Source organism: Daucus carota, chromosome 3 (assembly GCF_001625215.2).
Source record: "Daucus carota subsp. sativus chromosome 3, DH1 v3.0, whole genome shotgun sequence".
In the NCBI taxonomy this organism is placed as follows: domain Eukaryota; kingdom Viridiplantae; phylum Streptophyta; class Magnoliopsida; order Apiales; family Apiaceae; genus Daucus; species Daucus carota.
Window position 1 is genome coordinate 48,417,437 of NC_030383.2, and position 15,849 is coordinate 48,433,285.

At 35.6% G+C, this 15,849-nt stretch overlaps 2 protein-coding genes across 2 annotated transcripts; both read left to right on the forward strand.

Annotated features, from left to right (window-relative positions):
- LOC108211357 (galactinol--sucrose galactosyltransferase) lies at positions 1 to 2,958 on the forward strand. The gene is made up of 4 exons (XM_017382935.2): positions 1 to 1,321; positions 1,417 to 1,594; positions 1,699 to 2,066; positions 2,160 to 2,958. Exons 1-4 carry the CDS (start codon positions 140 to 142, stop codon positions 2,721 to 2,723), a joined length of 2,292 nt encoding a protein of 763 aa, XP_017238424.1. The 5' UTR covers positions 1 to 139; the 3' UTR covers positions 2,724 to 2,958.
- Positions 2,959 to 7,523: 4,565 nt separating this feature from the next.
- On the forward strand, positions 7,524 to 15,147 carry LOC108214941 (zinc finger CCCH domain-containing protein 41). The gene is made up of 5 exons (XM_017387205.2): positions 7,524 to 7,647; positions 9,635 to 10,485; positions 11,762 to 12,940; positions 13,291 to 13,638; positions 14,421 to 15,147. The coding sequence occupies exons 2-5, from the start codon at positions 9,712 to 9,714 to the stop codon at positions 14,877 to 14,879; spliced, it is 2,760 nt and encodes a 919-aa protein (XP_017242694.1). The 5' UTR covers positions 7,524 to 7,647; positions 9,635 to 9,711; the 3' UTR covers positions 14,880 to 15,147.
- Positions 15,148 to 15,849: the final 702 nt, after the last annotated feature.

The following is a 15,849-nucleotide window of genomic DNA, read 5'->3' on the forward strand; positions in this document are numbered from 1 at the left end:
ATAAAACACACTCAATATCTCATTGATCTCTCCTTGTATACATACTCTTATTCTTGTTTGCACAACAATTCACCACATAATTTCAGTTGTACCTGCTTTCTCTACTAGTTCATTTGCCTTCTTAATTTGATAAAAAAAAATGGCTCCAGTGGTTTCTGATATTAGTAAGGAGACTGATCACTGCAAGAAGCAGTCAATCACTTTGGAAAAATCATTTTTCTTGGCTAATGGCCATTTAGTTCTCTCTGATGTCCCTGTTAATATAAGTACTTCCCCGGCCTCTACCGGTTGCTTTGTTGGCTTTGATGCTAATGAAGCCAAGAGCAGGCATGTAATGCCGGTTGGCAAGCTTCAAAACATCAAGTTTATGAGTATTTTCAGGTTCAAGGTCTGGTGGACAACTCACTGGACAGGAACAAATGGTGGAGACCTTGAACATGAAACTCAGATACTTGTTCTGGATAAGTCTGATTCTGGTCGCCCTTATGTTTTGCTTCTTCCGCTGCTGGAGGGGCCTTTTCGTGCATCCCTCCAACCTGGAAAAGATGATCATATAGATGTTTGTGTTGAAAGTGGCTCTACAAAAGTCCTGGAGTCATGTTTCCAAACTGTTGTGTACATGCAGTCCGGAGATGATCCGTTTGAGCTGATCAAAGAGGGAATTAAGGTTGCTAGGTCACATCTAGGAACCTTTAAGCTTCTAGAAGAGAAAAGTCCTCCAGGTATTGTGGACAAATTTGGCTGGTGTACTTGGGATGCGTTTTATCTGAACGTGCATCCTCAGGGGGTCATGGAAGGAGTGCAAGGGCTCGTTGATGGGGGGTGCCCACCTGGCCTTGTCCTAATTGATGACGGGTGGCAGTCCATCTCCCACGACGAGGATCCAATCGCATCAGAAGGTACTAATAGAACTGCAGCTGGGGAGCAAATGCCTTGTAGGCTTACAAAGTTTGAAGAGAATTACAAGTTTAGGGACTATGAGAGTCCTGAGCAGCTTAGTGGCCGTAACAAGGGTATGGGGGCTTTTGTTAGGGACCTGAAAGAGAATTTTAAGTCTGTGGATTATGTCTATGTGTGGCATGCACTTTGTGGATATTGGGGCGGGGTTAGGCCTAATGTTTCAGGCCTGCCTGAATCCAAAGTTGTGCCTCCAAAGTTGTCCCCGGGGCTGGCGATGACAATGGAAGATCTAGCAGTTGATAAGATAGTAAATAATGGTGTTGGCTTGGTTCCGCCAGAGCAAGTCGAACAGATGTATGAAGGTTTACACTCACACTTGGCATCTGTTGGGATTGACGGAGTGAAAGTTGATGTTATCCATGTAAGTAATTCATAGATTACTTTCACTATTGAATGGTACAAGGCTAGATATTAATTTATAGATTTAGTTAATGACATTTTATTTCTGTTGAATAGTTGTTGGAAATGCTCTGTGAAGAATATGGTGGCAGAGTGGAGCTTGCAAAAGCATACTACAAAGCATTGACATCATCCGTGATGAAACACTTCAAGGGAAATGGTGTGATTGCTAGCATGGAACACTGCAATGACTTCATGTTCCTAGGCACCCAGGCAATCGCCCTGGGCCGTGTTGGTATGTTTGCTCCTCTTTGGCCATGTAATTCTTAATTTCGGACAGTGACTTATTCTAGATCTTATAACTGTGGTTCAAGCTTGTAATGGTTCGTTTGATCACAGGCGATGATTTTTGGTGCACTGATCCATCTGGAGATCCCAACGGCACATTTTGGCTACAAGGCTGTCACATGGTGCACTGTGCTTATAATAGCTTGTGGATGGGCAATTTCATCCAACCTGACTGGGATATGTTTCAGTCTACACATCCCTGTGCCGAGTTTCATGCTGCCTCTCGTGCCATTTCTGGTGGCCCAATTTATGTCAGCGATTCTGTTGGACAGCACAACTTTCAGCTTCTCAAATCTCTGGTTTTGCCTGATGGTTCAATCCTGCGCTGCAATTATTACGCCCTTCCTAGTCGAGATTGTCTCTTTGAAAATCCACTCCACGATGGAAAGACCATGCTTAAGATCTGGAATTTGAACAAGGTAAAAAAAACGCTTTTACTAGTAAAAATATTTGGTTCGCTATTATTGTTTATGTGACTTTGTGTAACATTCTTTCTTGTTTGTCTGTAACAGTATACTGGAGTTCTCGGAGCATTTAATTGCCAAGGGGGAGGATGGAATAGAGAAGTCAGGCGCAACACAAGTGCCTCGAAATATTCTCATGCTGTGACTGCTTTGATAAGCACCAATGATATTGAGTGGAAGAATGGAAAGACCTCAATAAGTATTGAACAAGTTGATGTATTTGCAATGTACATGTTCCGCGAGAGGAAACTGGTGCTCCTAAGATCAACCGAAAGCCTAGAGATCTCACTTGAGCCGTTTAATTTTGAGCTCATAACTGTCTCTCCTGTTATAACATTGGCCAGCAAACGCGTTAACTTTGCTCCTATTGGACTAGTGAACATGCTCAACTCAGGTGGCGCGATCCGGTCATTAGTGTATGATGATGATGCTAATTCTGTACAGATTGGAGTGAAGGGAACAGGGGAAATGAGGGCGTTTGCTTCGGTGGAACCAAGAGCTTGTTTGATTAATGAAGAACAAGTTGCATTTGTGTACCAAGAGAATATGGTCATGATCCAGGTGCCATGGCTTAATGATTCTGGGATTTCTGTTATTAAATATATGTTTTAATGTTTTAATCCGAGTTCAGGCTTCTATTTGTAACTTGACAAGAGTTCAATCTTCAGCAACCTATGCAGGCCTGCAGCTATGCTTGTGTACTTGTTTGCATTATATTAATGATTTATTTTCTTGTATAAATTGTTTTTCCAAAAGAATTTATCCACGTCTACAGCAGCTTAAATGTATTTCTGTATATTTTCATCAGGGTCAAATATGAACTCCATATGAATGTCAAGATGGATAATATATGTCTCCAGCATGTTTTGCCGTCTCATTTAGGAAAATATGAATTTATTTAGGGAGAAATTTTACATTTATTTAATATTTTTGATAATACATATTTAATAGATATTTAACATCTCTTATGTATATAAATAATTTATTTATTTTTAGAAAAATGTACATATGTATATGTGGATATATTTTTATTTCTAAAAATAAGAAAGGGAAACACCAAGCATCACTTCACTTGGCTCTGTTTTTGGGTTTGATAGGGACTTTGGGCTGAACAGCGGATATGAGAATATCATATTGTTACTGGTTTACTAGCCTTTAGCCCAGTCACTCCTGCCTGAATTTCTGAGTGTTTGAAAAGTGAGCCTTGTTATTTGGATATTCTTTATTGAAATCATTTTATAATCGAGTGTAATATTTTATATATCAAATATTAAAAGCCTAAGATTTTATTGGTTAAAATATCATTCTATAATATTTTTGGGAATTTATCAAAAATATCACTATTTCTACTTTTTTTGCGATTTTGAAAAATACTTACAAAAATACAGTCCGCAACCGGATGCAATTTTAGTTAATTGGCCCCGCAGGGTTGCAAGTATGACTACAAGTATGGTTGCAACCAGTTGCCTAAAGTATTTTTGTAAATATTTTCAAAATTTTGATGTTTTTGCAAAATATTTAAAAAAGATATAGTATTTGTGCAAAAACATTCTTGGATTTAGGTATTTATAAGAAAACCCCTAATATTTTTTAGTTAATAGTTATTATAATATACAACTATGAATGAAAAGACTTTCATATTCATTGGGATTTTGTAATTCCACAATAATTCGACCAACAAAATTATTCATCAATAAAATTATTTGTTTTAATTTTTAAAACTCAATAAATTTTAATTATGAAATAAATTTATAAAATTTCTATCATTTTTCAAAATTCAAATAAAGAAGCTGTCCATATTAATATTATTTCGAATTCATTTTATTAAAAATGTAATTCAACTTCTTTCTACTACGATAAAGATGGTAACCCAAGGGCCAAGAGGATAAACCCTTAGAGCATCTCCAATAGTATCTTTATTTAAGGTATTAACTCAAAATATAAAGAGGAGGAGGGCTCAAAATATGAAGAAGAGTGTAAATACTATTCCAATAGGATCTTAGACGCTCATCAAATCATTAATAGCCTCACTTCCTTCTTTATTTTTAAGAGCAAGAACTAGCTCTGAACTTACATTTTATACTATAATAAAATCTTCACTTTCTTTCTCTCTTTTCCCTACTTGTTCTTTCATAATTTCAATGTACATTTAATTCCAAAATAATAGGTAATGAGAGAGTTTAAAGATTATCGTTGGAGATGAACCTACATTATCTTACTAGGAGCTATTTTTTTATAATATTTATAAAGAGGAAGCTTAGTTTATTGGAGATGCTCTTAACAACTTGGATTAACCAATCGTGCTCATAAACATGTTGTTCTTAATTGAGGCATTAATTGATAAACTTATGATGTTTGTCTCATCAATTAACACCTATTCTTTGCTAAATATGTTCTGCACTACGTTGTTCTCGGAACGTTATAACAATTTCTTCTGTTAATAAAGGATCCCCTCTCTGATCATTAAAAAAAACAAGTAAAACAACCATTCATGCTAAACAAGTTAATCAAGCTTATAGAATAGAAACTAAACAAGTTATAGAACATTAAAAAAAACTACTTACAGGAGATTGCATCACCACAAATCAGTATCTTTAACAGCCATTCATGCTGGTCTAGTAGTATAACAACCTGGCGATCAGGTGCTTTGTACCTGCAAAAAATGCATTAAATCAAGCTTATAGAATAAAAACTGCAGAAAACTATATTGAACTTATGAAATTTAGAAATATTAGATATCATTTGAGCTGCACCCTTCGATTCTTCATAGCTAAAAACTCATCTATTATCGAATCTATTTCATCATCTTCAATAAGTGCTCGCTCAATATGAATCATCATAGAATCTGCCAAGAACTCCTCCTCCATTTTATTGCGTAGAGCAGTTTTAATAAGTTTTATTCTATAAATATTAGATGGAGATTTTACCTCGTTGGTAGTAGTCGAAGAAGGTCCACTTGGTTTGAAAATTGATAGCAATGTTTTCCTCCTTTTTTCCCCTTGATTTTCCATTATGCTTGCCCTTGTATTTCTCTAAACCTGTAAAAGAAGATGAAGGAGATTAAGCAACAATACTCACACTAAAACCTAATTGAAAAGAGTAAAATAATTGATTTCATTACCTAAGTTAATCGCTAGTTGTCTGGTAGTTCTTATCTTCACCACTCTTCACCAAATCACCATGTCCATGTCCGTAACTCTTAGTCTGATGCTCTGTTTTTTTTTTTTATGTCATTAAGCTGTAAGCAACTTCCGGTTGTATATTCTGATTCCAAACAATATATGTGAGCTGGGCTAAATCTGAAATTTTGGGTTGAGCTATGTCCTGAAATTGGAGGCTCGGTGATATAAAATTTTAAGATTTTTTTTTACTTGGGCTGAAGCCCACCTTAGCCTTAGGTGTAGTTCCGCCTTTGTACCTAACCACCATACAAATCTATCAAATTGATGTTACTCCATAATATGAAAAAGAAAGTAGGGAACCCTTGAAATATCAGATGACACAATCTTTGTACAATATTTAATTAATTCATCCAATATATCATCGTATGAAATCATGAAAAATGATTTGGTATAAGAACATCTAAAGAAAGTCAGGTAAGAGATATCAAATATAAACAAGTATCTATAAAGACATGTAAAATCGCGCTATCTAATTTGTATAATAATAATTCAAATACAATCACAAGAAAATTTTTTTTATCAATTAACAAAAATAATTAATACCTATAAAAAATATACAAAATTACCTATAATCAAATAAACCCATAAGATCATCCAAATTTATTTATTACCAAACATAATCAAAGAGAAAATGAAACCACAATAATTAGCCTCATTCATGTTAATAACTATATAATACAACACAATCGACAATTTGTTATGTATTATCTTACATGGCTTGCGTAACTCCTATATAAAAAGAAAGCTTGAATTTGACCCAAGATAATTCGAAACAACATTGAAAAAATTTAGATTAATGAGATGAACATAAATAATACACTCCTAGTCAAGTACAACATATACATATTCATATATCCAAGAAGCTCTTCCTCATCTTCATCATTGAAAAAGTATTTGTCTCTTTTATTAATTAATGCTTTTTCAAACATTTTTTGAAAATGAGAATCCAACCATCTTTAAACTCGGTTGAACGGATAATTGCATATCCATCAAAACGTAAACTATGAATAATACTCAATCCTATAGTATAATCGTGCACTCTCTAATTGACAAATGAAATATATGAGTTTCAAGCTCTATTCGTTGTGTAACTAAACTATAAATGATATGTATGTCAATTAGCTGATGAACTCCATCAAAATAAATATTATGAGATGTGAAAACATCTTCCAGTATACTAGGTTATGAACATGTGATCTTTAGTAATATCTGTCACCAGTGTTTCATATATTAGTAGATGTATGATTTCCGATATTGAATTCTAGATCCAACTTGATAATATTAATATCATCCATGTTTTATTGTGAAATAAAAACATAAGGAATATGTTAGTGTAAAGAAAATAAAGTAATATATAATCATTTGACTGAATATCCTAAAACTTTAATGTGATATCAAATGAGTTTATCTAATTTCGTATTATTGATATGTCACAGTATATGATAAATTTCTATTTAATATCAAATTGTATAAATTTCACTTCATAATCATTATAAATAAATTATAAATTCTTATTTGTGTTATATAAATATCGAAAGGCGGTTCGTCTATATCAATCGATTCTTAGTAAATAATCTATCAATATTTTTTTCACTAGTAAACAATAACCCTAAAATGAGACATCTTTTTACTGGTGGATGACGTAATCCCTTCTATTCATAAAAAATTTTGTTTTGATGTTATCCTAGAAAACAAAAAAACTAGTAGATGGTGACATCAATTACTTGTCAGGGACTCAAACTCATGTATAAATCATTACACACACGTATGAACTATATAAACATAATCAATAATTATAACAAATTTTATTAATATTAAATAGAAAATATTTACAAAAATTTCCTCATATGTGTATTGGAAACAACTTCGTTATTACTTTATTGTGATTTTCTTGTGATATCAGTAACTTATCGTGTAATTTGTGCATTCATGTGTATCGTATAATACAATATATATTTGGAAAAAGTTACAAAATAAATATAAAATCTATAAAATCCGATTATATTGGAAAAACGAGTATTAAAATGTGATTACAGATAATATTTTATGAAAATTTATTATAAGTTGAATTATTACTTGAACCACTAATTTTCATCGTATGTTACTAAAAACGGCTAAAATTGTCAATTTTCTTCGCAAATTTTGTAAACAAAAAAGAATAAAATCGGAAGCGAATTACATGAGAAAAATAAAAAATGGAAGCGAAATGAAACTTGAAGAAATTGAGAGTAAAAATAATAATAGGGATGAGTTAGAATTTTTTTTAAGATGGGCATCGTCGTCACCTACCTCAAAAATTAACACACCATTTTGGTTTCGTCGTCGCCTTCCAGTTCGTCTTCCAACTCTGAATTGTAAGCCCTCAACGCCTATACATACATAATTTTGTATCTATATATTTCAACGCATCAATATCAACTGTAATGCCATATCAAATTAAGCACCTATTTTAATTTTCTGCAAAATAATTGGGGCTTAATTATCGAAATTAATAATCACTTGTTTCGAACCTCTTAGCTTTTAGTAGATACGAAGTGAGGCTGTAAGGACTTAAACTACTGTTCATACGGCCAAGCGATATGTATGTATATGTGTGTGTATATATGATTTGAGGAGATGAATTGAAACCCTAGGGCATCGAATCTGAATATTAATGTTAGGTTTTTTCGGTTTTGCAATTTAATTTAGGCTTGTCTGTTTGTTGTATTGAATTTGATTTGTTTTCGGATGATTTGCTTGTATTTTAATCCAAGTCTGAACTGGAATTCATTTTGATGGATTACATTTGTGTATCTGTTATAAGATATTTAAGCCTGTCGTGTTGTTTTATGACTGCTGGAAATATTGATATTATTTCTAGTGTGGATATTGAGGTTTTGGGTTTGCAATTTGGCTGGACTCGAAACGTTTAGGTAAGGAAATTGCAGTGTGATTTTCTGTTTTTGTTTGCTTCTATAGGGGGATACTTTTTGTCGTGTTGTGTTTACTGAAGTGAATAAGGTGTGAATTCGAGTTTGTAAGAATAGCATTGTTTGGTTGTGCCTCAGGTGAATTATTGTTGAGTAGATTGTCAGGGTGTTCGGCTCACCTTTAAATTAAATAGACACTGATGTTTTGGCTCTTTAAGTGTTAGATAGTCCCTCGCATACGTGTTTGTGGGATTATAGAGCATAGAAGGAGTTTTTCTCTCGATGTTTGACTGTGAAGAGAAAGTGAGCATTAATTAAAATAATTATTATAGATATGTGGATACAAGGATTCCACAAAAATGAAATATGGGTATTTGGATGCCGGAGGAATCTACATATATAAACGGAGATACTTTTTGTCTTGTTGTGTTTACTAAATTGAAGAAGGCATGGATTCGAGTTTGTAAGAAACCGTTGTTTGGTTGTTCATCAGGTGAATTATTGTTGAGTAGATTGTCAGGGTGTTCGGCTCACCTTTAAATCAAATAGACACTGATTTGTCTCTTTTAAACGTCAGATAGTCCCTACTCCCTAGCATACGTGTTTGTGGGATTATAGAGCATAGAAGCTGTTTTTCTCTCTATGTTTGACCGAGAAAAGAAAGTGAGCATTAATTAGAATATTTATTATAGATATGTGGAAACAAGGGTTTCACAAAAATAAAATATGGGTATTTGGATGCAGGAGGAAGCTTTTTCGGTTGGCATTAGAAATTGCTCTTCTATATATCTATGTTTTTTAGTTTTCGCATTGAGTTATATTTTGTGTCTGGGTTCTACACGTTTCTGCATTGTGGATGTGGGTTCTTCAGTATATTATAATTCTTATGGAGCCTTACTGGTTTAAGGTTGTTGATGAAAGAGAATGCTTCTACATGTTATTTTCACGAAATAATTTTTAACAGTGTCAAAACCGTTCAAGTGTATTTTTTAACATTGTAGAACGAGATTTTGCATCCTAAAATTCCTTTTTAGCTTAACATTGTTTTCACCTAATGGTCTTTCACCTAGCACTTACCAGCAGATTGCATTCTGGGGTAATAGCTTTTTTAAACTAAGGTCTACAATTTTTCTGAATGCCTACATCATTTCAATCATACTGATGTATTATTGAAGTATTTTCAAATTTAGACCTTCGCGTCTTATTTTGGTGGTCTAAAAATCTGGAAATTTCTTCTTAGCGACTGACGCCGTATTATGAATTGATGTATAACTAACAGATGCAGTGTGATGTTTAAGCTTTCTATAGTTCTATGTATCAATTAAAGTACTTAATTCCCTGTTTTTGGCTTTTTTCTGTTTTGAGCATAAACTGTTCCTAATGTAACTACTATTATATTCTTTTTAATTTTCATCTGCCTACCCGTTTCCAGGTTGTATATAGTTATAAAAGCGGTGAAGTGTTCTGATTACTGAAACTTTCGACTTTTGTATCTTCTTTAAAGTCCATATGGATCAGAGGCTTGTATTTCCAAAGGGTGACCTTTCTCCTCATGATTCTGCTAGCGATCCTGAGGAAAAAGAATTCAGTGATGACGACGATGATGATCGTAATCACAAACATCGGAGAAGAGAGACACAGACTCAATCACTGGAAAGAGATATTGGACAAGCTTCAACAAGGCCGTACAGAAACCGGAACAAGCCCTTTGAAAATGGGCATCCTCATAGGGAATCCGCTTCTCAATCTAATGAAACATGGCGAAATTACAACATGCCACCTCTCGAGAAAGATTTTCCTGGAAAGTTTGACAGAAGACGTCCTGGCTCAACACCTATTTCTCGAGCTCCCTTGGATTTGAACCAGAGAGGCAGGGGGAACCAATCATGGACTGGTGATCCTGGATCTGGTAGAGGTAGAGGAAGGGAACCCTGGGGTGTACGTGATTCTAGGTTTAGCTCCCTCGATTTCAATCCTGCCATAGCTCAACAGGGTTATGTCCCTTCAAGTCTATTTGCAGGACGGGGAATGTCAAGTGTTTCAAATCCACAAAGTGCATCCTGGACCGCATTTGGATTGGTTCCGGGATTACCAAATGGTGGCTTAGATAGCCTTCATCCCCTTGGTTTGCAAAGAACACTTAGAGCGCCTATTAATCCTTCAATGAATATGGGCATGCCTCACCAAAGATGTAGGGACTTTGAGGAGCGTGGCTTTTGCTTGAGAGGAGACATGTGTCCTATGGAACATGGTATCAATCGAATTGTCATCGAGGATGTTCAGGTATGTCAGGACAGGATACCTACCATAAGTCCGTGTTCCCTGTCTGTCAGTGTTTTTGAATTTTTTTTTTTTTTTTTTTGATATTGAATATGACTGAGTGCATCATAAAACTGCTGACTTTTATGTAATAAATGAATTTAAACTATATTTGCAATGGTCTAATCTCAAGTTTACTACGGAACAAAGCTTTTTAAATTTGTTTCATCTTTTTGTTGCATGTCACGTAATATCTTCATCATTCTCCACAGTCTGTCTACTAATAAAAAGGACTCTGAGGTTTCTGGTGCTGGGCAGCTAAAAACAAAAAGATAGTGGATACTCTTTTACCTCCTTTTAATGACAAGAAGCAACTGTTTTAGACGTGTCTGCCCTTCAATGATTATGGAAATCTTAGCATGTTTTGGTGTTATTGCGCATTGTTTTTTTATATTTAAAAAGTCTCTGTGCCGTATGCAAGTCTTCTATCGCTGCTCCTTGTTTGTTTCATGACCTTTTAGTTTTGCTATATGCAACTTGAAAGATAGTTAGGAGACAATATGCACTTCTTTCATAGATCATCGTGTCAATCACTGTATCACAGGCTGAAACAGTAAGACATTTTTAACCTCTTTGTTTTTAGCAGTCATTCGCTGAAACACTTGCTCGTGCATTTGCATCAGTGTAAACCGAGTTTGTTCTATCCAGCCACTATGGCCAGCAAAGCTGCCAAATGCCAATCACGGCACACCAATTTCTTGGTCTATAACGGCTACCCACTTTTCTGAATACATACATTTAAAAGAAGAATGCTTCTGATTATTCTCTCTCTCTCTCTCTCTCTATTACAGTAGCTAGTTGTATACAACTCTAAGGCTATGTTTGTTTCAAGGGAGTGTAAGCCCCTGAATATTACTTGTTTACCCCACATTTAAAGGAGTTTTATCCCATGGGACTAGATTTCAATTATCTCTTTAGTTCATTTCTAAGGTTATAATACCGAGTGAGAGAAGGTATTATAGTTACACAGAAGTTAACCAAAAAGATAACTTAAATCTAGTTCTGGGGATAATAGTCCTTTACATTTAAGAAAAATATGGTGATAGTCCAGAAATTATAGTGCCTTAAAACAAACATGGCCAAGGTATATTGGAACGCACACACTCACTTGCGTATTGTATCATCCATATAAAATGTTTTGTGTGTTTTGGCAGTTGGTATTTTTCTAAATGCTGATTCATTTTATGAGCACAAAAGTATGACCTGCATATAGTTTAAATATGCTATCTCTTGATTGCAGAGCCTTTCTCAGTTTAATCTACCTGTTACACTTCCAAGTGCGCACATGATGGGTGCTTCTGCTGCTCCCGGACCTTCTTCTGCAGTAAGTGCCCCTTCAAGCACATTGGGAAATGGACAAGGTGTATATAGCAAAAGTGGCAAGGCTGGAGCCGAGAATGATGGATTGGGTTCAAATGGTGATGCTATTGGATCTGCTGTTGCAACTGGAGCTGATTTTTACGATCCTGATCAGCCTCTTTGGACAAATGATAGTGCCCAAACTTCAACTGAGCTCCTATCGTCAGATCCTACAAAGGTCACTCGAGGTGATAATCAATCAGTCCCGACTCATGATCAGCATATTGGATTGTACAGTGGTTCTGCCAATGAGCGTCCAGTTAAAAACCCTGTGACTGCTTTAGGATCGCATAGTACAAATTCATCAGTCCGAGGACAAAGTAGTAGTTTGAAAAATAGGGTAAATTCTGTTCAAACTGTCACTACAAATGAAGATCATGTCTTGGACACTGTTGAAGATGCTGTTGGGCATCAGGGGAAGATGAAGAATGCAGATGATATTGTTTCACATTCCATGGAAGCAATGAAGACACTTAATAGCACTGCACGGTTTATTCAAAAGCCATCTCAAAAGGCTAGATGTACTTTATTTGTCAGTGGTATACCCCAGAAAGACAATAGAAGAGATGCCCTTTTATCACATTTTCAAAAATTTGGGGAGGTTATCAACGTTTATATCCCCGTAAACAGTGAGCGGGCATTTGTTCAGTTTTCTAAGCGGGAAGAAGCTGAGGATGCTTTAAAGGCACCAGATGCGGTAATGGGCAATCGCTTTATAAAGCTGTGGTGGGCTAATCGTGACAATGTTCCTCTTGTTGGGATGAGCACTGGCGGTACTGTACCCTTAGCTTCTTCTATTGTGTCAGCTACCTCAGTTCCAGATGTTCCAGCTGTTGCAACCAAAGATGTTCCCAAGGGCGGTAGTTCGCATGAATTAGTTTCATCATTGAATTCATTTGATCAGCTTAAATCTGTGGCGACCAATGGTCCAACAGCTGCTATGCAGAAAAAGGTGGAGAATTTAGATTATTTGAAGGAGATTCGCAAGAAGCAAGAGATGCTCGATAGGAAACGGAGTGAGTTTAAACGTCTATTGGAGAGAATGGAGAAACAAAAACAGGTAGCAACCAGTTCCTGTCAAAATGAACTTTTTGATTTTGATAATCAATCACTAAAACTTAATGCTTTTCTCTATGCTTAATTTTAGTTTATCTGCTTCACATGTATCATACTCATGGTATAAGTGTTGTCCTGGCATAAGGTCTATATTCTGGTCAGAGCTATAGAACAATGCATATATCCTAAACGGAAGAACCAAGTTTTTACTGCTGCATAAATATCTTATTCTTGTGACAACTGCCTAGTGTTATATTTATATGGACACATACGCTGAATTATTTGAAATTTTTAGTAATTGTGAATCTTTAAAATGTTTCATTTGTTTAGCTTTTAATTTTATTTTCTACACAGGCTGCAGGTAGCAAATCTGAACTTGCTGTGGAACAGGCAGCTAAAAGACCTAAAGTGGAAATTGTAGCTGATGTACAAAAAGCTGGAAGTCCAGTTTTAGTTGGTTCTAGTTCTATTGTTCCCTCAATTCAAGCTGAACTGACTGATAGAAGCAGAACTGGACGGAATACTAAACCTCATAGCTCTGATACCAGTATGGTGATGGCATTGACAGAATCTTCAAGCTTTAAACAGTCAACTCGTCAGCAGGCACCGGCAGGGACACCCTTTGTAATGAATAGATTTAAATTGGATAATCGGCCGACCTCATTCAAGATCGTTCCACCTCTACCTTCTGGTCTCGCTAATGTAAGTCTTTTCACCACTTCAAGTCCCAGTTTATTCTGTTATACAAGATGTTAAATGAACCATATGTAGTTGAATTTCTCTGTTAAATTCAGCTATCCTTTGGTATCTCAAATTTGAAGCTGGAGTACTTGGCATTTTTTTCCAAACTTTATGCCACTGTTGCCTTTTTATGAAGTAGACTGGGTTTTTATGACTTCTCCCTGTTGTTTTTTGTTATTTACAATGTCATGTTTCACGTGGATCATTTGGCGTGAGTTCCACTGTAGGAAAATGATAAATTGGCTTTTTTCTAGTAGCATCAACAAAATTGTGGAAATTGGTGAGAAAATGTTCTATTTGGAAAACGTTTTTTTCTTTTGGAAAGGGAAGTCATTTTCCTTGGCATCTTTCAAAGGAATTTTTCTCCGCTGGAAAACATTTTATCCTCCAGGAACCACACACTGGAAAAAATTCCAGAATTTCTGATTTTTAAGTAAAACATTTTCTGACAAACAACCGGAGCCTTCGTTTTTTGTTGTTCTCCTCCCTGTGTCAACTGAGAAATATGTTCCCAGAACTTCCCCTATATTCAATTCTTTTTGCACTTAATAATTTATATAGTAATTCTTGTAGAATTATTGCATTCAAATCTTTGTTTTAAGTTTGGAAAGTCATATCAATGCTACCTTCTGGTAAATAAATTTCTACGCATGCCTCATCATTCATTTAAACCTTTTGAATTCACACAATCTATATGGTTTTGCTTCTTTGTGCGTAATACTTGTTGGCGGTGTTTTTTTTAGGTTGCTGCTTTGAAAGAACATTTCTCAACATTTGGCGAGCTTGCTAATCTGGATCTGGAAGATATAGAGCTTGGAGATAACACTGATGAGACGATGAAATTGAACAAATGTGCTTCTGTATATTTCACTACTCGTCATTCTGCTGAAAAGGCATTCTCTAATGGCAAATGGTGGAAGGGCCACAGCATGCAGTTTATATGGCTGACTTCTAGTAACTCCGGCAAAGAGGATACTGGCAGAGAAAATCCTTCTTCTCCTACAAAAGGTTCTTCAGATGCTAATGGTCAGCCCGTAGGAGAAGGTGCATTGTTGGTTTCCCAGAAAAAACCAATGTCGGGAGATGAGGAATCTGAGAATTCGGAACGAAGAGATAAAAGTTCTGATCACTTGGGGGCTGATGACGAAATGCATTCAAGTTTGACCCCAGTGTCATTGGAGAAGCAGTCATCTCAGGGGTGATGTTTGTTTAGGATGACCCAGTTTTTGAGAAGTTGTATATTAAGGTAAATGTTAAGTATACCTAGATATAAGTTCAGGTGTTTAGCAATTGCTTAATTTTTGTTTCTGATTTTTCACTGCCAGCTGTGAAAAATGGCTGGTCAACTGGTTCTTTAGAGGTGTTGTGAATCAAAATATCTTGGGATTTTGGTTGATTATTCCTATTCAATAAACCGATACTGTATCATTTTAGAACGTTTAATTCATGCTTCCAGTTTAGTTTCCTTCATCTGGAGATGTTTAGTATTTGTTTCTGGTAGATATCTAATATAACTATATTTATATTTAGTAGGAGCTAGGAAGGAATAAATTTGCAATTTCATGAAGAATCTGTTGATATCATTACTACAGTATTACTCTACTAGAACAAGCAAATGGTACGAAACCTGTTGATCAATTTCCGAACTAATAACTAAAAAGAATAGGATCTGCCAAGTAGTTCTGTTTATTTCATATGTAAACTCTTTCTGAGTGTTATTTATAGTTTGTGCCTTTCCATATCTATAAACATAAAACAGATGCATTCACTGGATTAACACTTAGAAGCAACAGACACATCAAAGAGAAAAATGCATGGTCCACTTTATAAAACCCCCTTCTGCACTCGAGTCTGAGTTTCCTTTCCGCCATCGGGTGCCTTTTTCTGAATAGTCTGCATGAACAGAGAGAGCAATCGCGAGAGGGACGAAAGTCCTGAGATCCCAAAAGCTTGGGAGGCAACAACTCCAGTGACAGCTAGGCCAATGGCCAATGCTGCCGGGACTATGACTGGGCTAAAGATTATGAAAAAGGGAGTGGCCACTATGAGGCCAGTAACAGAGCTGATGAAGGTAATGCTGGCTAGCCCAAGAAGGGTTCCACCAAGCTGGAGGAGGGTAATTATAGGCAGGACTTGGGAGATTGTCGGACTATCAGCCATTGATGATAAAAG

Excerpts from the sequence above, each read along its gene's own strand:
- LOC108211357 (XM_017382935.2), top strand. The coding sequence starts at position 140 with ATGGCTCCAGTGGTTTCTGATATTAGTAAGGAGACTGATCACTGCAAG. Across the intron at positions 1,595-1,698 it reads AATCGCCCTGGGCCGTGTTG|GCGATGATTTTTGGTGCACT; the intron begins GTATGTTTGCTC and ends GTTTGATCACAG. Across the intron at positions 2,067-2,159 it reads AGATCTGGAATTTGAACAAG|TATACTGGAGTTCTCGGAGC; the intron begins GTAAAAAAAACG and ends TGTCTGTAACAG.
- LOC108214941 (XM_017387205.2), top strand. The coding sequence starts at position 9,712 with ATGGATCAGAGGCTTGTATTTCCAAAGGGTGACCTTTCTCCTCATGAT. Across the intron at positions 10,486-11,761 it reads TTGTCATCGAGGATGTTCAG|AGCCTTTCTCAGTTTAATCT; the intron begins GTATGTCAGGAC and ends TCTTGATTGCAG. Across the intron at positions 12,941-13,290 it reads GAATGGAGAAACAAAAACAG|GCTGCAGGTAGCAAATCTGA; the intron begins GTAGCAACCAGT and ends TTTTCTACACAG.